The 21,069-nt window shown below is 44.4% G+C and overlaps 1 protein-coding gene across 1 annotated transcript; it reads right to left on the bottom strand.

Annotated features, from left to right (window-relative positions):
- Positions 1-447: 447 nt before the first annotated feature.
- LOC142496569 (mucin-5B-like) lies at positions 448-20,232 on the bottom strand. Its single transcript, XM_075603234.1, has 6 exons — positions 20,117-20,232; positions 18,801-18,989; positions 17,646-17,753; positions 13,584-13,772; positions 9,960-10,145; positions 448-704 (listed from the first exon to the last, which is right to left on the bottom strand). Exons 2-6 carry the CDS (start codon positions 18,973-18,975, stop codon positions 607-609), a joined length of 756 nt encoding a protein of 251 aa, XP_075459349.1. The 5' UTR covers positions 18,976-18,989; positions 20,117-20,232; the 3' UTR covers positions 448-606.
- Between the last annotated feature and the right edge of the window lie 837 nt (positions 20,233-21,069).

The following is a 21,069-nucleotide window of genomic DNA, read 5'->3' as shown; positions in this document are numbered from 1 at the left end:
CTCACACCTTGTATTCTTCATTTATTTTCCTCTGTAGTGAGGGGCAGTTTCTTTGGCTGCTGTTACATTTTGACAGTACGAGCAGAGTCGAGTTTAGGGCAGTTTATTGAGCAGATCACTATGTTAGAACTCATATTCCCCCTCTCTGGGCCTCCGTTTGAGGAGCGGGAGTATGCTCTGCAGAGTATTCTCCACCTATAGCAGGTCCCTGGGCCCCTGCAGGGAGATGTGGCTGTAACATTCCCTGCTGAAGAAGATTGGCAGGGATATCCTGGTTCTTCCCCCTGAGCACTACGGGGAATTGCACCTTTAAAGCATATTATATTGTGTTGCATAATAGAAAACCCCAATGTGTCTTCATTAACTAAACAGGAGCAAGAAAGAAACCCAGAAGAGGAAGGAATAAGTATGGAATTTATGATTTAAAAAAAACGAACATATATTGCATTTATTCAAAGCTGTTTTTATTTATTTCCAGTTAGTACAGTATGTCTCATGACATCCATACAGATGCCCATAAGAAAATTAACAGTCTTTTTCAGGGATACAATCACCGTTGCTGTTAGATAGGTAGGTATCCTTGCAGAAACAGCCTGGAACACAGATCTAAATGCAAGCTGGAGGCCTGTTGCTATTGGCACAGTTTTTAGGGCAGGCGCTGCCACACTTCTTATACTCTCTGTGATCTCCTTCACATCCTAACTCTGCCAGAAAAAAGGAAAACAGAGATTAGGAAGATAGAAAACAGAATGCCTACCACTAACATAACATATATACCACAGGCAAATGTAGGACATCTCCCTCCCCAATACAGATATACATTATAGGCTGTAATTACTAAGCAATGCTACTCTATTACTATGGACTGGCCTTTATCACCCATTCACATGAAAGGGGCCATAAGGTGTCTTCTAGCATGCAAGGTGTCTTATGGAGTGGCACTCCTTAGTAAATATTGCACTATATCCTGCCATTCATTCACAAAACCTAGATGCAATGGCAATGCTCGGACATAATACTAATTGTAAAGTACACTGAAATGCACGTGCAGTGACAGCACAGATGCAACAACGTCTGATACTCTATATGCACAGCACTAACATACATTGCATACATGGTACACAGAGACAGAGACGGCTGCACAGATCATCTGGAAGGTTAATATTGGTATCTGATGAACCGGGAGGATTAACGCGGCGGGTCCCATTCGCGAGCAGGGACACCGCAGAGTTAATCCTCACGGGCCACTTACTTTTTGGGGATAGTGCGTGACTGTGGTGCGTTCCGGTGACCACACATGATTGCTGCACCAAAAACAGTAAGTGTGACTACATCTGTATTATACTTCATATAAGGTACATGGTGTAAGAATAAAGTGTGTGTCTTTGGTAACTTATATTGCAGTTATAACAATATTATATACTGTACATATTTTTTAGGGACTAGATCTTTTCCAGACAGATACAGTATCTGAGGAAACACTTTCCAACATAAATCCACCATTGGACTGACCCACGTTGGTGCCTGTACACTCATGGTGCTCCCTTTCACCAGGTCTCCTCTTCCATTTACCAGTCCTGGAGCAGATTTCAGCTCTGATCTGCCGTGCGTGCTTTGGGAGACTCGTCTCAATTCTCAGGAGAAACAGGCATGGCTACCTGGTCCCTCTAAATAGCAGGATTATCCCTTAGGTTATAGATTACTAAAAGGATTGCCTGTATTGTTTGGGGGGGAATTGAGTAATGGAAATATGAGACAAATCTCAGGAAATGCAAAGGGCGGATAGGAGCTGAAGCGGTTCTCTTCAGTGCGGCCAAATGTGACGTCATCCAGCGGTCCTCATAAGTGCTGGTGTAGTGTCGGTGAATAGAGAGGAGACTCAGCGAGGTGGTGCACTGTGGGAGTATTAACACAAAGGTGAGTCAGCCACAGCCTACAATTGGAAGCAGTGGGCCATCTTAGATGTGCTTGTGAAGAAAGAAATTCCATTGTGAGTGCATATACTTATTTTAAACCTGATTTATTCATTGAAGGTGCTACACCATGAGAAGCTGTGCTGTGTGCTGTTCTAAGTTATTGTGATCTTCATTATGCAAGGAGTTGAGAAATAATATTCGAAGATGAAGCACCAAATTTCCCCCTACATTACTTTATCTAACTTTTGCCCTGAATGGACTTATTCACTATTTGACTCAACTATGTGTGTATATATATATATATATATATATATATATATATATATATATATATATATATATATATATATATATATATATATAATTTATTAGACTAAACTCTTTGAAATCTATGTTTTAGTACATTTGGTTTTCTTTTAAGTCGGTACTATGTAATTTGCAGTTGAAAAACAAGACATTAATTGTACTGATGTTACGTATGTTCTTCTTTAGATCAGAAACAACCCTGGGACACAGAGTGCTTCACATGTGGGTGGGGGGGGGGGGGGTGTGGATTAAAGTGATTAATACAAGTGATGGAACAGGCAGAACCACACTCATTATAAACTCTGTGATCACCAACACATTCTGTAAGAAGTAAGGAAAACCCAGTGTTGAGGTGTCAAGTGTATGAGTGACAAAACCCTCTACTCCTTATTATCCCAGATATGACAAACCTGGAAGGAAAGCCAATCTTAGTTATGTATGTTGCTCTGTTTCCTCCCCACCCATGGGAAATGTGGTGGCTACAGAGTGTGTGGTACTTTACCTGTGGCTTACAGGAGGCCTGAACTGAGAGCCCGGGTGTACCTGATTTGTCTAGGTGCTTCCACCTGTGAGGGATCCTGACAGTGCCGGATAACCCCTTCCCAGGACCCAATGCAATAAGATCACACACACTTGTATTTAATAACAGTTTACTGAACACAGGTAAAACTATGTATATTACTAACCCACAAAAAATATAGGCCTCGAACGGCCGTAACCCCACCATGCCCTCCAACCGTAGTGTCCACCCCCGATGGGATTTCCCCAAAGTACTGAGGTTCCCCTGGGCACACAACCTCACTGGTGTCCACTGGAGCCAACCTACCCAATGTGGGAGACAGTACTGCCCACAGTAACTAAAAGTGATAGTTGGTGCACATTGCGAGGTACTTTCCCCAGTGCGCCAGCACCTGTGTATGGCCGAAAAGCAAAAGGGATCCACTGATCTAGCGACATCGATGTCAGCGAAGCCTCCACCTCTGCGTGGGGTGGGAGGGTTTCACCTTTGATAGTCTATGATAGTACAGTGGTGGTTCGGTCCCAGACCACAGTCTGCAAATCGCTGCATGTCATCTCCTCTGGCCCTGTCACTAACTGTATACAGCTACAGGGGAAATGTCCCTAGCTAGGGGTTTCCCTGTAGCAGTCACAATCTGATTTGGTGAGTGGGTCTATCTTGGACATAAGGGGTTTAATCTGCCCTAGTCTGGGTGCCACTGACACCTAGACCCTACCTTCCCTTTCTCTGTCCTGGATCCAACTGCCTAACTCTCCTAACTGCCAGTCCCCCTACCTGTCAGAAATCCAACTGTCAGAGTTCTAACTGCCATGCATCTCTCAGTCCTATTGGCTGCCTGGCAACATGTGGTCTGCAGCCCCTGAGGCTGCTGGCACTTGTAGTTCCCCTGCTGTTCTATACTCCTAATGGCTGCCACTTGCGCTTGCTACTGCGGACCCCCCCCGCATTCTCCCCATCCTCCGATGGCTATGGAAAGGTAAGGTGACGAGCAAGGTACCAGGGAGAGCCAGGCTATACTCTCCCCCTGGTGAAAGAACCAACGACCCTGCTTGGGAACGACATAACCATCAACACAACATTTATGTAATAAAAATGCATGACATGTATATAAGTAAAAGTATAAGTAAAAACTTAACGCATTGCAATGGCTTTATATAAGAGTGTTAATTTCTGTGAACATTACAATAACAGATTTAATTTTGCTAGGAGACCACTGCTGAGCTTCATAGTGGGTAGCCCCTAACGAATCATAGGTTACCCGGTTGGGAGGGAGTCTCACTCTTTGGCTTCTGCGAAGCTCTTCTTCGTCAATTCCCTCTGGGGAGTAATAATCATAAGCTTGAGACTCGGGCATAAGGGGTGTAACAGTCTGACATGTTTCTAACGGGTACAAAACAAGGACTCCTAGGCTCCAAAAGATGGCTCATTGGAGCCACCAGAGTATGTGTATGCTGCCTTGGCCTTTACCCGTGGCTCCTTCAGGCCCAGTGACTGGTCTGTACTATTAGAGGGCCCTTCCATGGGATGCTCGGATGTCTCTGTTACTATTTATGAGCTCTCATCAGCTCCACTGAGCTCACCGCCAATGGTGTAATCTCAATTTCAAGATTGTCATCCCCCACATGCAGAATAGGCAGGAGATGATTTCGGTGCCAGACGTTTACCCGGCCATCCGCGTCTCTTATACGGCAGACCGGGAGGCCCAGCATCTGCGATTCTACTTCGAATACTCCATTTCGCCAATGGTCGCCCAGCTTGTGTTTGCCGGGGATCCCAAGGTTGCGGAAGAGAACAGCGTCTCCAGGACAAATTTCCTGATGACGGACCTTATGGTCATACACTGGCGACACACTTTATTCGAGCTCGGCTAGTCCCACGAATTCGGGTATACCCGGGTGTATTGAGGTTTGTGACTGTTTTCTGCCCGAGTGCATTGAGGTATTTTCCAGACAGGGATTGAAGCATTTTATTCCCGCTGGCTGCAATACTGCACAGTATATATATATATACTGCATTACAATTCATGAATTTATGCCATCTGGTAGACACGCGAAGCATTGCAGCCTATTAAATCCTAATCATTATCATTTAACAGATCAGCCGCCCGTCAGCCAGGCATGAACCCAGGCTGGGAAGGCAAACGCAACGGGGCTTGTCAGAGGTGAGGAGCGGCGCATTCCAGGTATCTGCCAGGTACATACTGGGTATTTGCTCGAATAAAGTGTGTCGGTGCAGTAATGCCGTTTGTTACAAGCGTTCAGATGAGCTGATGCATTCTCTGCTATTTGGTAGGCTCTTTGCAGGCTTAGAGCCGCTCTACGTACTTGAAGTGCTTACTATTGTGTACCCCGTCATTAGATACCCTCAGACATATATCTACTGGAAGCCGTGCTTCTCGCCCGGACATTAGAAAGTAGGGAGTGTCTCCCATAGACTCATGGCGGGTGCAGTTTAGGCATGCACCAAGTACTCCCCGTGCTTTCTCCACTCATTCTTCTGTGAACCTTTTAGGGTGCCGAGCATGTCGAGGAGGGTCCGGCAGAGCATCTCCCTCGGGATCGTAAGGGGTCGTTCGGGACTTAGGGATATTTAGCAATTTCAGCAACTCCCAGATGAGGTTACTTTCAAAATCCCGGCCTTGATCCGAATGTAGGCGATTACGGCCTACCCAATGTATAAAGTACCGCTCCCACAGAATCTTTGCCACCGTGATGGCCTTCTGGTCTTTGGTGGGGAAAGCTTGGGCATAATGAGTGTAATGGTCTGTGATTACTGACACGTTGCCGACGCCATTGGCATCTGGCTCGATACATAGAAAGTCCATGATACGAGTCCAGGGGACCCAATCTCTTCAGATGAGCCATTGGAGCAGAACTGGAAGGGAGTGTCTTGCGTTGGATGCACCATGAGCATCGGCAGCAATGGTGTTCTACTGACTCTCTCATCCAAGGCCAGAAGAACGTATTAAGCCGAAGGTCTTGTCCACTCCAAGATGTCCATGGTCATTATGTAGCAATCAAAGAACCATATGCTGTAGGTTCCTGGTTTTGAAACTGTTGCCTTCTATCTGGGTGGTTATGGTATGGAACCACCCGATAGAGTAAACCCTTGTCGATTTCGAATTTGTCCATTTCCAGCATTAGTAGGGTGGCCGTGTTGCTGGGAGCATGTTTCATCGGGGGGGCTTGTTTTGCTGGATGGCCTGGCAGATAGCTTCAGCCACGGGATCTCGTATCTGGTTCTACACCAGATCTTTCAGGCGATGATTTTGTCTGGGGTGATATACATTCCCTCTGGGTGGAAATAGGCAGCAGGGATAGCCTTGAATTGACATCTCAATGAATCTGCGACCCTCAGTTCTGAGAAGGCCACTTTATCTTCCATGATGGCTGCAGTCGAGAACAAAGCCCACATCCCTGGTCAAGGGATTTCTTCCAGAGGTCATCGTCCAGGGTGGTATCCTGTCCTGGTCTTCTGGATAGAGCATCAGCTCTGATCTTCAGGGGCCCGGGTTTCTACTTTTGGTAGTTCGAGAGAGCCGCCAGCCATCTGTGACCGGTGGCGTCCAGTTTGGCAGAGGTCAATAAGTAGGCCAACGGATTGACTTCGAAAGTGACTCCATACAGATAATCATTGAGTCACAATCATACAGATTGTCCACAATTTCCCACTTGAGAGCGAGGAATTCCAACTTGTGGAAGGGATAATTCTGCTAGCTGGTGGTCTATCAGCGTCTGACATAGGCTATGAGCCGGAGGCCCTCCGGGTACTTTTGGTACAAGACCACACCTAGGCTGGCAAAACTCACATCCATATGAAGGATGTAGGGCTGATCGGGATCGGCGTAAGCGAGAACGAGTGCATTCGTTAAGCTTTTCTTTAGGCCTATGAATGCCTTTTCACAGGCGACCGTCCACTTGTCGAACGGCAGTCGCGCAAAGGTGGCTTTCCACCCTGTATCTTCGGGATAAATCTTGAGAAGGTTGTTGAGGACCATTGCTTTGCTTGAATATCCCTCCACAAAGCAACGACAGTAACTGCAGAATCCTAAGACGGAGCGGAGCTCCATTACGTTTTCGGGTCTGGGCCAGTTCACCAGTGTTCAGCTGTGGTATTTACAGCCAAACTGTCACCACACCGTCGCTGGAGTAGCCCTCATTGCTGAGTCCCCACAACTTCCTCTTGTCCGCTGACTGCAAGGGCAGGTGTTTAAGATTTTGATCATAGAAAGGGCGATACACAATGGCCACTTGGGACCTGGTGTCCAGCAAAGCCGATGAATATAAGGAGAGATGTTTTGGATAAACACCTTGATCTTCCTCGGTAGTGAGGCCTTCCATTCTCGTACTTTGGGCACAAGCTTGTAGCTGTGGTTGGCATCTTCCTCTGATGTACTCTAGAGCGAAGAGATGATCGGCCTCGTCTTGGCTGGGATAGCAGCACACTGCATACATGATCCTCACTCCCCTGGTGGAATCTCGGCCAATCCTTTGGTATGATTGAACAGGTTTCCATATCCATCTTGTGCTGATATTTTGCAACACTCATCGCATGTGCTTTGGGAGGAGGGTCATCTTCAGCGTCTTCCGCCTCCTTGAGCTTTGGGACAGACACCTCTTTTGTTCCCTACATGGTTGTCTCCTTTGGAGGAAGATGCGTGTCTCTCTCCTTTGGCAGAGTCATGAGATGTTCTGGGAAGATGCACCCACAAGAGGGTCTCTTGAGCTTCCACTCTATCCATAAGTTCCTCAAATGGGAGAGGATGCTCCAGGGAAAGGACACAGCTGATTCGGATGATGACTGGGTGCATGGGCAACACTCTGAGAAGGAATTGATGGGTCCTTGTTGGCCTCGAACTTTTGGACAATCTTCTTCTTCACTAGGGTCCATAGGGCCAACTGAAGCCATCGAAAGAAGTCCGACACATCATCCCCTTCTGTTCGGGTAAGGCCATGGAACCAAGCAATTAGAGAGATGTTGTCGCCTGGGACACTATACGCTTTGAGTAAAGCCAGGAGTAGAGCTTGAACATTGGCTTCCAGGAGACAATCGCGGTAAAACCGTACCATGTTGGTGGCAGGAGGACTTTGGCACTCAATGAGTCTCTGTTTCTTGACTGTGTCCATGTACGTCCATTCGGGAAGTGCTTGCACCGCTAGGTCATGCCATTCCTCGAATGCCTCTTCTCCTAGTGGAGTGGGCCGCACCCCAAAGAACGCTTTTAACTTGCGGTAGGGTTGGACTTGGGCCAACTGACCTGTTTTCTCCGTCAGTTGTTGTAAGGCCTCCACGAGTCTTTGAGCTTCCCCTGGACCATGGGTACTGTAGTGGCTTTGTCTGGACCGGCGGCTGCCAGCTTCATTCCAGCTAGGGCTTACTGGGGAAGAGATGACTGTGGCCGCCTAATGCTCCTCTACTCTTGGGGCAGCTCTAGCGGCCTCTGTTCTTGTGCTCAGTCTAGGGTAGATAAGTGGACTTCCACCGGGTGGGGCTTCAGGAAGCTGCAGGAACTGTGGTCATTGTCCACTGGAATATTACAGCAACAATCAACAAGGAGCATATTCCACTGGACATCTGTTTCCCATTTAGCATCCACAATATGTTCTTTTGTGAACCCTGGTATCTGTCTCAGTGCGCTTTGCAAGCTGGGCAGGGGCAGGGATACTGGGACTTGACTAATGGTGACCACGTGGCGAGGCGATGTGTGGCGTCATAGGGCCCACTCGTGGACGCTCTGGGGTGACGATAGAGACATGGTCCCTAATTTGGTCAGATTGCTTTTAGGCTTAGGTTGGGCACCCCAGGTCTAACATGTCAGCAGCGCCTCCAAATGTAGCTCTCTTCCCAATAACTAGAGAGACAACCGGTGCTGCCATTACCTGTTGGCTCACAGAGGGCCCAAGCCTCCACCACGGGGAGCCTGGGGTGGTATAATTATCGTCACGGTTCAGTGCCTCCACCTGCGAGGGATCCCAGCGTAGTGGGAGGAGCCCATCATAGGAACCAATAGTAAACACACACGGTATATAATAACAACCTTTATTGACAGCACATATAAGATAACACCACCACACAGTATAGTGAACACCCCGCCCAGAACCACCAGTGAGTGTCCAAAAGTACATCGGGTGGTAGGCACCAATACTCTGATGTCCCTTTCCCAATGTCCAGCCCACCCAAAAGTGTAGGGAGTAGCGCTTTCCCGTGAACTGTTGTTGCACTTTGTTGAGGTACCTGCCAAGTACTCCAGTACTTGGTGCGGTCGACTTAGCAACAAGGATCCGCCCGATCCACTGACATGGGCCTCTGCGATGGCGTCAGCCTCTGCGTTGGGTGGACTCCGATAGATGGGTTTCACCTTTAAGAGTCTTTGATAACACTGCGGTGGTCTGGTCCCAGACCACAATCACTGCGCGGCGTCTTCACTGTGTCCCTGACACTACAGTAAAATGGGGAAGTGTCCCTATCTAAGGGCCTTCCCTGAAGCAGCCACAAGCTACACGTGATTGGGGCCTATCTGGGACTTAAGGGGATTCTCTGGCCTAGTCTGAGTGGCACTGACACTCAGACCCTACCTTCCCCTTCTCTGTTCTGGCTCCAACTGACTAACGTGGCTCCAAGCGCGCAACATGTATCCTCAATTGGCTGACCTGTGCCTTTTACCCTATGCCCCAAAGCACTATGGGGCTTGTAGTTCCCATGCAGAGCTTGTATCTAATGGCCACCGCAAATGTGTAGCCCTTGCACATGCGCGAGCTCCTGATCACCGCCGGGACCCTTCTGTGCATGCGTGCCCTATTTGTCATGGCGGCCCTCAGAGCGACGGAGCTACCTCTCCTTGCAAACACCGCCCTGAACACACCGCCCACACAACCGTCACAGTCTCCCCCTTCCCAGCACCTGCATCGGAGGTAAGGGGGGGGGGGTGGGAAAGGGGGACATGGCTACATGTCTAAACACTATTTGTGCACTGAGCTCTTACATACTGTATGGTGAATACCAGCACAGTGGAATTGAGCCCTGACACTACATCCTGACACCATACATGCACAACATATACAGAGTAACGTGTGTCACTTTGTAATCTTGAAAGGCTGCATGGACCCTGCTCCGCATCAACACCTATAATATGTTCACCTATAAATCCCTTCTTATGAACTTTTAGGACCATGATACCATCTAAATAATACAAACCTGCAGCAGTATTTGTATATTACCTTTGCAAACAGGACACAGGTTCTTTTCCACACAAATAGAGGAACCGTTACTAAGCTGAACAAATCCGTCATTACAGAAGCATCCAGTTTTGCAGTCTTTGGTACAAATTAGGGGTTGTCTGTAATTATAACAAGTCAAAGGGCAAGCGGTCCCACACGTGTCATAGTGCATGTTGTATGGACAACCTGTTAGGTGTTAATAACAAGGAAATGTTAGACACACTATAAATTCACTCATTGTTAACACGATACAGAGAATTTATCTATCGGAAAGTCTTCCCATGCCCTCCAGGGGCCTGTAGTACAGTAAGGGCTCTACTGTAGTTACTAAGCTGTGCGATTCCATAAGGGACTGTCCCCTCTTGTTCCACAAGACACCCTATTGGTCCATTCAATTGATTGGAAGGTAAGTTTCTTCCTTCAACAGAAGAGGGTCTATGTACTAAAGTCTCCCAGCTGCAAAAATAGGGCAAAGACAATGGAAACAGAGCCATACTTATCAAGGAAAATGAATCCCACTGAAAGTAATGATAGTTTTTCCAGTGATAAATAATTATTTTGCACAGATTTTCTCCCAGTTTTGAACCTGAGAAACTTTAGTAAATAATTTGAAGGTATATTATGGAATAGCACCACTTAGCAACATGGGCCAAAATATGTTACAGACCTCTCCAGCAATGTAGGGGGTTATTTACTCAATTATCCCGGCTGTTACCACAAATATTACACTGGATTTATCAAAGGAAACAATGCTGTTAATAGTATTCCTTTTCTGTAATAAATATGGTGTTTTCTGCCCTGGCTTTGCCAGTCTTTAGTAAATACACCCTGTGGTATTCCATCATAGTGAGCTATTTACTTAGAGGGGGTTTAGCGTTAGCACCTACAGGCCAAGGCATGTTCTGCTGTAAATAGTGCAGAGGTATCAATTTTACAAATAGACAAGTACACGCAATCACATGTATTTGTAGATATCACGATATAGCCGTGCAAGGATTAAAGTGAGTGGGCCGTACAGCAACCAAGGAGTTAATATTATTTTTTTAAGAGAGCAATTTTAGTTCCGTTTCTTGTGGTTTCACCATGGAATGTCCATGACTTGGGTGGTAATAATAACAGCATGGCTTTCCTTAACATTAACATGACAAGTAACAGCTTACAGATACCCCACCAGGTATTATTCTATCTGCTGGGGCAAACTTCCCCCAGACAACTGGGAGATTGGCTGTTTGGAACCCCTTTCTCACACGTGCACACTGGTACATGTGAACATAACAGCTGACATTTAATGATAATGAATGTAGTGAGAACACAAGGCAGATTATTAAACGGGCTGTGTTGTGAATATTAGTAAATCATACCGAATATATATATAGATGTGTTTATTTGAGGGTTTTACATTATTAACATTATATACTGTATATAAACGGTATGTGAGCATGTGATATATATATATACTTAGTTAAGTTATGGTGGGTAAAAAAAAACATCCACAGCAATAAATAAATAAAAATATATATAATACTTATTTACTGCTAATATCACGCCTTCCTACTGTCTCTGTACTTTCTTCCTGCCAATTAGATTGTAAGCGCTTCAAAGCAGGGACTCCTTTTGCTAAATGTTACTGTACTTTTATGTCTTATGCACTTCTTCCCATGTTCTGTTATTTGTATAATATGTTATTTATATGAGTGTCACTTGTATTAATACTGTGAAGTGCTATACAGGTAAACCCCGTTATAACGTGGTCCTCAGGGTCCACCCGAGACCACCGCATTAGTTACGGGGTCGCGAAAAAACAAAATGGCCGCCGCAAAAAATAAATGTAAAAAAAATGGCCGCCGCTTAAGTGCTACCGCGTCAGCCGGAGGGAAAGCTGAGAACTCTCCCAGCATTCCCAGAGCCGGTGGGGCAGCGGCAACCACACAAAGCTTAAGGCATTGTGCTACACAAATAGCTCGAGAGGACGGACTGCAAACATGGCCACACCTGCTGGTCTCATTTTGTGAATAAGAGCAATTCAAGCTGGCCAAATCTGATGGAACAGTGCGTGCTGACAGGGGTCTGTATACTAGCCCTTGGCGTGAGAACTGCCAGCTGCAGAGCTGCGAGAGGCGATAAGGGCCTTTGCCATGGTCCTGGTATGGAGTTCAGCAGAGGATGCTTGCTGGATCGTGGGGGGCAAGTCCCTTCAGGGAGAGACAGGCAACCCACATCCACATCTCACGAGCCGCACACACTGCGCATGCGCACGGGGCACGCGCACGTGAAGGGTGTCTGATCGAGATTCTGGCTTCACGCTCTCTGGTGTCTTTGTCAACTGCCGGGGAGACCAGGGGAGCAGTGTGGACGATTCACTCGCTAAGCAGGACACAAAGGAACTGTATGAAGCCGGCGAGAAGAAGTGGATTTGAGAAGGGGATTACAGTGAGTAGGGAGGTGGGTTACTGTTTGAGCAGGGGGGGTATTTTGTGAGCTGGTGTGTGTGCTTTGAGCAAGGGGGGGCTGTGAGCAGGGGGGGATACTGTGAGAGAGGGGGGGGGTATTGTAAGCTGGGGGGATACTTTGTGAGCTGGGGTGTACTTTGAGCAAGGGGGGGCTGTGAGCAGGGGGGGGATACTGTGAGAAGGGGGGGGGGAAGTTTTGTCCCAATTTATGCCCACCCCCCCAAAAAAAACAGGAGCCACGTGAAAACTGCGTTATAACCGATTTCGCGTTATAACGGGTCGCGCTATAACGGGGTTTACCTGTATATATTAATGGCACTATATAGATAAACATGTACATACATTTAATGACAATGAATGCAATGAGTAGAGATGGGCGAATTGTTTTGGTGAATTTGGATCAGCAGCGGATCGTCCGGTTCCTTTGGTCCGCAGATTTCCGCGGATAAATGGCAAAAAGGGCGTTTCGCGTTTTGTTGATTTTTTTTAATTAATATTACCAATACACTGAAAAGACGCCAATGTATCGCTAAATCCACAGATTGTATTCTACAAATCCATCCAAGGATTTTATCCAATGCCAGTTTTTGATGAACCCACGCGAATTGAAACCGGCCAAATCCGTTTTCGGATGCAAAAGAGAGTCCCCATATATATACAACACGTGGGGAGAGGCACTGGAAATAACTCTCTCCCTCTTATAAAGCTGATTGTTTTTTCTTTAGCCTTGTAAAGCTTAGAAATACACCTTGCAAAACTGCTAAATAAAAAACAAAAACACACAATGTTGTGACCAGAACTGGGACAGATTAAAAAATCTCTAGTAGAAATTATTTAAAGACAATTTTTTTTTTAATTAAAGGTGATAGGAGATTCTTTCTTTCACCTTTAACAAAAGAATGTAAACCAGTTTTGATTTTGAACAACAATTCTATTTCATGGCTAATTATGTTTGAGCCATTGAGGCTATCACCCTTTAGTGAATAAACCATGAAGATGTATTGCTTTGCAATGTAATGCAGGCCTCACTTGAAGAGAAGGAGATAAGATGAGAAAGACTGAATGGGTCACAGGTACAACCTGTCACCTTAGTGTGGGTCTAGACTGAAATACTTGTATAAATATTTGTGTATGACCCAGTTTACATTTTCCTATTAGTAGTAAGTAGTATTACCTTTGTTGATAGGACACTGGTCCTTTTTCACACAAGTAGAGGATCCCTTCCATGACAGTATGTATCCCTCATCACAGGCACATCGCGGATTGCAGTTCAAAGGGCAGACCATAGGTGGGAAACGGTAATTCTGACAGGTTATTGGGCAACTGGTATCACATGTATCAAAATGCATGTGAGGTGGACATACTGTGGGAAGAGGTTACACATCACATAAATAACACATACAGATCTTCCCAGGACCAATCATTCATAACCCCTCAGTGATGGATTAGACTCCAATATGTTGGAGTAAAACTCAGTATCCTCTAGATTTAAGGTGATGGTAAGCAGAGGAGACAGAATGTGGCACACAGGCCTCATTCATATCCATGAAGAATCATTTATCAGTTTCTCTGCTGTATAACTAGTCCTATATTGGGGCAAAAAACAGCACCCAAGTATGAAAATATGGAATCGGAAGATCCAAAGTGCAAAATCTGCTGCTGTTGACTGCAACCGAATATATATAGTATAGATGTGTGTATTTGAGGGTTTGGTTTTTTTTTTAAACAATTTTACATTATTAACATTATATACTGTATATTTACTGTATATTATATACTGTGTATATATATATCTATAAAATACTAATTTACTGCTAATATCACAAATAATAAAGAAATAGCAACAGTAATATTAAGGAAAGAAGAGACGCACTTAGCAGAATGCCCTCCTACTGTCTCTGTACTTTCTTCCTGCCAATTAGATTGTAAGCTCTTCAAAGCAGGGACTCCTTTTCCTAAATGTTACTGTACTTTTATGTCTTATGCACTTCTTCCCATGTTACAGTATGTTATTTGTATAATATGTTATATACATATATTATATATTATATATTATGTCTAATACCCTTTTAGGAATGTATGATTTATATGCAAAATGAGATTTCTTAGTCCTCGTTTTACAACGCTTCGCTTTACAACGAATGGCTTATCCAACGCTTTGCAATGCATACCTATATTCATTTTTACAACGCCAAAATGGCTTATCCAACGCTCTTACGACGCTTTGCAATGTTGTGTATGTGTATATATATATACATTCACATAAACAACGTTGCAAAGCGTCGTAAGAGCGTATATATATAATATTATACTATATAATATGATATTATACTATATAATATATTATTTATTATGTTATATTACATATATAATACAGTATATACACTATATAATTTATGTGTGTGCTGCATATCTTATTGCCTGCATAAAATATTTGGTGTATTTTAGTGTTAAAAATGCCTTCAGGAACAGATCCTTTCCTTTAAACAGTGTCCCTATGGGAAAACATGTTTCGCTTTACAACGTTTCGCTTTACAACGCCATTTTGAGTAACGCATTGTGTTGGATAGCCGAGGACTGCCTGTAGTCAATATAGATGCCATTTTTTACGATACTAAAGACGCTATTTTAAGGCTCAGTAGCAAATAGCAACAAATTAGAGCAACAGTATTGCAAAATTGTATGGCACTAGATAATCTGTTGTCAGCACAAGGAGGGGTTTGTAAATTAGTGGTAAAGAATGCTGTGCTTATATTGACACCCAATCAAAAAGCATACACCATGATATAGACACTCTAGCAGAAATTCAATCTAGCATGCGAGAGGAACCAAAAGAGTTTGATTGGATCTTTGGCCTTGGAAATTGGCTAGGTGCATTGGGAATGAAAATTCTTTATGGAATCATGGCAATCGCAAGTTTATTACTTTGTGTGTATATGTTAATCCAAATGACTAGATGTATAATCAGCTCTATTTTTGCCAAAAAAAGGCTGCTTCTGCTTCTAGTTCAACCATTATGTATATGTCTCCCACAATGAGAGCGAGAAATACCAATAGTCTTGGTACTCGCCAACCACCCATATATTCATCTCTGATTATCAAACGAGATACCTAAAAGAGATAGGGTTCTGCATTCCCATGGTCTCTTGGAGGTTTCTCCCTTGGAGTTTTTCCTCTCCTGAGTGGTGTGCAGAAGAATAAATGGGACTGGTCGATTGGATTGTTCTTCCAGAACAAAAGGAGGGCTGTAAGGTTAAAAACTGTATCTGTCAGCTATGTTCTTTTCCGGGTCTGAATGGGTTAAAATAGTCGAGCTTTGTTCTCTCAGAGACCAAATGGTAAAAGTATTTCAGCTTTGGACCAGCTGTCCCAGTATATCTATTACATAAGAAATAAGATTATAAGAAACAAGACCACTAGTCTTGTTTCTGACCCCATTAGTAGTTATTGACCTTTTATCCCTATTTCCACCAATTTAGGCCAGATGGTATATGTCATTTTAGATGTATGATCTATACATGGGAACTCATTTTGTAACAGATGTATGAAATTGACACACGATGTATTGTCCTTGCCTTTGGTATAAAAGATTCCTCTGTGAGCATTTTAAAACAGAAATGAGAACTCAACCACCTTGTGTGCATTGAATCTTTGCTCCTCTGGGCTCGTAACTATCATATCTGAGACAGAAGCATATAGCAGCTGCGTGATGAATCTCCCTGGGTCGAGTAAAAGAAGTTACCTGCTCTATCATTACAGATTAACTTTATGTAAGATAATTCATGTCTGACACAACCCATAGTAATGGCCGGTATAAGTTTATAATGGGCAGAAATATTCGTTTGTAATTATATAAAATGTGGGAAGATATGTGTGTTTGAATACGGGGAAAGGTCACAGGTGTGGCCTAAAAGAATCCTATTTTGCACTCTCTATTTACAGATGTTAGGCTAGGAAAGATTCAATCCCTGGGGTAACCCCCACACGCCTACATCAATGTATTAAAACAAGTTTATTAAACATTTATGCAACACTTTTACAAACTTATGGACAACCACTATGTGGCTAAAAAACAAAGAAAACAGCGGGATACGGCTAAGTACTAATGGTATAATTACCAGAGCAATAAGAGACTGATAACACTTGTGTATCTAAGTGAGGGATGGAGGATATTCCTCTTATGTGTACACTCTTAGTACGTATGTATCATACTGTACTCAGTTACGTTTGTAAGTTGTAACAAAAGCTAGCTGTACACAGTCGTCAACAGATGTGAAATATTAGCAGTCTGGTGACGTCACTATGGCATATATACAGGGTAGCAGGTTTGCAGTCACGATCAGTAATACAAGGTGCACTATGTGCTAATGATGACAACTTATACACACTGTATATGTAACCTCTCGCTTGTTAAGGCGGATAACCCACGTGCATACGCTCATCCGCAAAGAAGCGTCACCCATAACCTGGTGACACTACTATCGCATATGTGCGGACCGGATGATGCTCAAAAGTGCGTTCTATGTCCTATATTTAGTATCAGCTCTTAGCCTCAATTCCAGATCAAGTGCTCAGCTTCTGCTGTGTAACTGCATAGAGGCATACGACCTGTTCTCTCAGAGCTATTTCCAGATCGATCATCTCATACTGCTCATGCGTCCACGCTCCTGCGCCTCCTGATGACGTCACAGAAATGACGTAATTGCGTACCGACGTACGTTTCACGCTTCTAGCGCTTCGTCAGGGTTGTGGGAGTGGTTACTAGTGGGATCTCCCGTTCTATTTATGCAGACCGGCCGAAGGCGGGACTTACCCATGTCGACCTATCCGCTCGTTTGTAAGTGAAAGTAGACTTGTGTTACAGGTTGTCTGATTAGGACTGTCTTAACACTATACGTGCCACAAGGTTTCTACTTATGTATTATCCATGTTGATTAGCCGTATCCCGCTGTTTTCTTTGTTTTTTAGCCACATAGTGGTTGTCCATAAGTTTGTATAAGTGTTGCATAAATGTTTAATAAACTTGTTTTAATACATTGTTGTAGGCGGATGGGGGTTAACCCAGGGATTGAATCTTTCCTAGCCTAACATCTGTTAATAGAGAGTGCAAAATAGGATTCTTTTAGGCCACACCTGTGACCTTTCCCCGTATTCAAGTATACCCCATTCCCGTACTGTATGCACCCTATTTTTTACATACGTTAATATACCTGTACAATTGGAGAGCGGCAGCTACCTCTTTTTCTGTAAGATATGTGTGTTGCAAATATCAGATAATTAGCTTCTTTCTTAAGGCTTCCAGTAATACTATTACTTGGGGTACCTATGCATGTGCCAGATACATCTGAAAACGAGGAAGAATACAGGGAGAGGGTTATGGGGTATTTGATACTTCTCGGATTAAACTGAAATGAAATAATTCCCCCTAATTAAAGAATCCAGGAATAAAAGGAAGATAAGACACACTCCCACCACAGTGAAACAACAAAAGAAAAAAGTGCGCAGCTAATATGTGGTATATAAGTGGTATAAAACACAATAGTGAATATAGAGTGCAATAAACAAATAAATTGACCTTATAGGACACTGATAGTGCGTCTGCAGCCTTTCTCAAGAGGTTGCTTGACACCCCCAGAACTAGAGAAACAAAAAAAGAACAAGGCGCACAACGCACATAGTGAAATACAGTATAAAAAGTATGCTTTACTAAGGAAGAATATGTTCTGCGTACATCAAAAAGTATAAAATCAGACAGTGGATAAGTGGGGTTACCACACAAAAGGATGGCTGAAGTTGTCGCTCATCACCCGGTGTAAAGGGAAGAACAGCAGACCAGCGATCATCAGACACTTATCCACTGTCTGATTTTATACTTTTTGATGTACGCAGAACTTATTCTTCCTTAGTAAAGCATACATTTTATACTGTATTTCACTATGTGCGTTGTGCGCCTTGTTCTTTTTTTGACACTCCCACCACGCTGGGATCCCTCATCAGTGGAGGCGCTGCAACGAGTGTAAGTATATACCTCAGGCTCCCAGTGACGGAGGTTCAGGCCTCTTGTTAGCCTCACAGGTAACCGCAGCACCCGTTATTAATAGTACCCTAGGGGTACACCCGCTACAGACAGAATCACCAATCTGTCCAAAAATTCTATTTCATGGCTAATTATGTTTGAGCCATTGAGGCTATCACCCTTTAGTGAATAAACCATGAAGATGTATTGCTTTGCAATGTAATACAGGCCTCATTTTAAGAGGAGATAAGATGAGAAAGACTGAATGGGTCACAGGTACCACCTGTCACCTTATTGTGGGTCTAGACTGATACTTGTGTAAATACTTGTGTATGACCCAGTTTACATTTTCCTATTAGTAGTACGTAGTATTACCTTTGCTGACAGGACACTGGTCCTTTGTCAGACAAGTAGAGGATCCCTTCCATAACAGTATGTATCCCTCATCACAGGCACATCGCGGATTGCAGTTATAGGTGCAGAACGTAGGTGGGGACTGGTAATTCTGACAGGTCAGTGGGCAACTGGTATCACATTGCGCAAAATGCATGTGAGGTGGACATTCTGTGGGAATAGGTTACACATCACATAGATAACACATACAGATCTTCCCAGGACCAATCATTCATAACCCCTCAGTGAATCAGCCTCCTTGCCACTACGGGCAACACCACATGTATGTGTATGAAACTTGTTTTTTGCCTCGCGCGGTGTCGCTACGGGCGACACCACGGCATTTTTCTGTATAATCTCAGGCCGCGTCCACACAAGTGTTGAGTGCACTTTGTGTGCGGCGCTTGCCGAGTTTACTTCTTGCAATCTGTATCTTCCTGTATCCACTCACGCGGCGAGCGCGCGCTCGTGCTCAGGCACGTACGTTCTCCCAAGCTTGGTGCTTGGGGATACAGTTCAATTTGACTTTCGAGCTCAGAGCAGGGTAACAAGTAAGGAGAGAAGGGGGGGAGAGTGGTGCAGGGGGGGAGAGAATGGAGAGAAGGGTGGAAGGAGAGAAGGGGGAGGGGAAGGGGGGGAGAAGGGAAGGGGGAGAGAGGGAAAGGGGGAGAGAGAGAGGAGGGAAGGGGGGGAGAGAGAGGAGGGAAGCGGGGTGAAAGAAGAGGGAAGTGGGGAGAGGAGGGAAAGGAGAAGGGGGAGAGGAGGGAAGGGGGGAAAGGAGAGAATGGGGGAGGGAGAGAATGGAGGGGAGAGGGTAAGGGAGAGAATGGAGGGGGGAAGAGGGGAGGGGGGAAGAGGGGAGGGGGAGGATGGAGGGAAGTGGGGAGAGAGAGGAGGGAAGCGGCGAGAGAGAGGAGGGAAGTGGGGAGAGAGGAGGGAAAGGAGAAGGGGGAGAAGAGGGAAGGTGGGAAAGGAGAGAATAGGAGAGGGAGAGAATGGAGGGGAGAGGATAAGGGAGAGACTGGAGGGGGGAAGATGGGAGGGGGAGGATGGAGGGAAAGGGGGAGGGAGAGAATGGAGAGACACAGACATGCAGACACACAGATACAGCCCCGATCCAGCCAATGACACGCCCCTCTTTTAATAGCAACGCCCCCCACTCCTCCACTAAAATTATTGCAGGACAGCCGAACGCTCATGCTTGAAGATTTGGGTGTTACACACTGACACATGAATTCTAGTGTTTGCAGCATTGGTATGGTGTAAATACACTTATTCACTAAACAGTATATGCTTACTTGGTGGTTGGGTTGTTTTTCCTTTCACCGTCAGGAATGGCAGACCTGCAAAACAGGAGAAATGTTTGCAATTAGTGTTGTAAATCTTTGTGCATTTGTGTCTATGTCCCACTCTTTGAATTCAATTTATGAAAATATTCTTCTTCTGTGAAGAATCCTTATCAATGCCGTTTTTCAGAAGCATTGAATCAGCGTTCCCGTTAGCACGGAAGCGTTTAGTAGCTATTGTTCTGCACAGTTTATATCTGTAGGAGTGGCACAGTGCATTAGTATTTACCAATTAGCTGAAAACGTACTGTACTCTACATTTTAACTCCAAAAGCAAAGAACTTTGTCACAGGTTCTTACCTGACTGATAAAGCTAGGCCAATCACTGGGTCTTTTCTGTTATACGTAGGATGAGTGTTACAATTCATTCTCTTAATATTGCCAGTCTGCATGGAATGACTGGCAGTTACATCCCAGTGCAGTGACAATTAAGCTACAACATACCATACAGGTACTGTATATACGTTTCAAATTACATTGTATCAATCTGCAGAAATACAGTAGCTGTAATGCTTTTTACATTTTATCACAGTTCAGAGCAACTTCAATTCAGAATGTGCATCACTTATCTCAAATGGATCAAGGTATTTTGCTTTGTATTAGCACTTTGTCCTTATCACAAAGCAATATGGAGATTGGTCATAGTGAGTAAAATCAACTAAATATTCCAGTGTATCTGCTGGGGACAAGCTTGAAAAGGAATTAGAACAATTCCAGGGATATTCCCTATTCAGCAGAGGCAAAGGTGACAGAGGGGGTACTCTATTAGATATCATTACAGATTAACATTGACAGGTAGCTTTGGCATCTTAAGAGCGATGCATTTAAAGTGATCATTTTAAGTGACAATAATAGTTAGACTATAGTTATATATTTACTTTCTTCATGCAAGACCAATAACCTCA

This window comes from Ascaphus truei, chromosome 6 (assembly GCF_040206685.1).
Source record: "Ascaphus truei isolate aAscTru1 chromosome 6, aAscTru1.hap1, whole genome shotgun sequence".
Lineage (NCBI taxonomy): Eukaryota > Metazoa > Chordata > Amphibia > Anura > Ascaphidae > Ascaphus > Ascaphus truei.
The sequence above is the reverse complement of the archived record's forward strand: the minus strand, read 5'-3'. Positions and strand labels throughout refer to the sequence as shown.

Coding starts and splice junctions, on each gene's coding strand:
- LOC142496569 (XM_075603234.1), bottom strand. CDS start 18,975: ATGCATTTTGCGCAATGTGATACCAGTTGCCCACTGACCTGTCAGAAT. Junction 17,754..18,800: donor CCAGTGTCCTGTCAGCAAAG/GTAATACTACGT, acceptor CCTCGTTTTCAG/ATGTATCTGGCACATGCATA. Junction 10,146..13,583: donor CCAGTGTCCTATCAACAAAG/GTAATACTACTT, acceptor AACACCTAACAG/GTTGTCCATACAACATGCAC.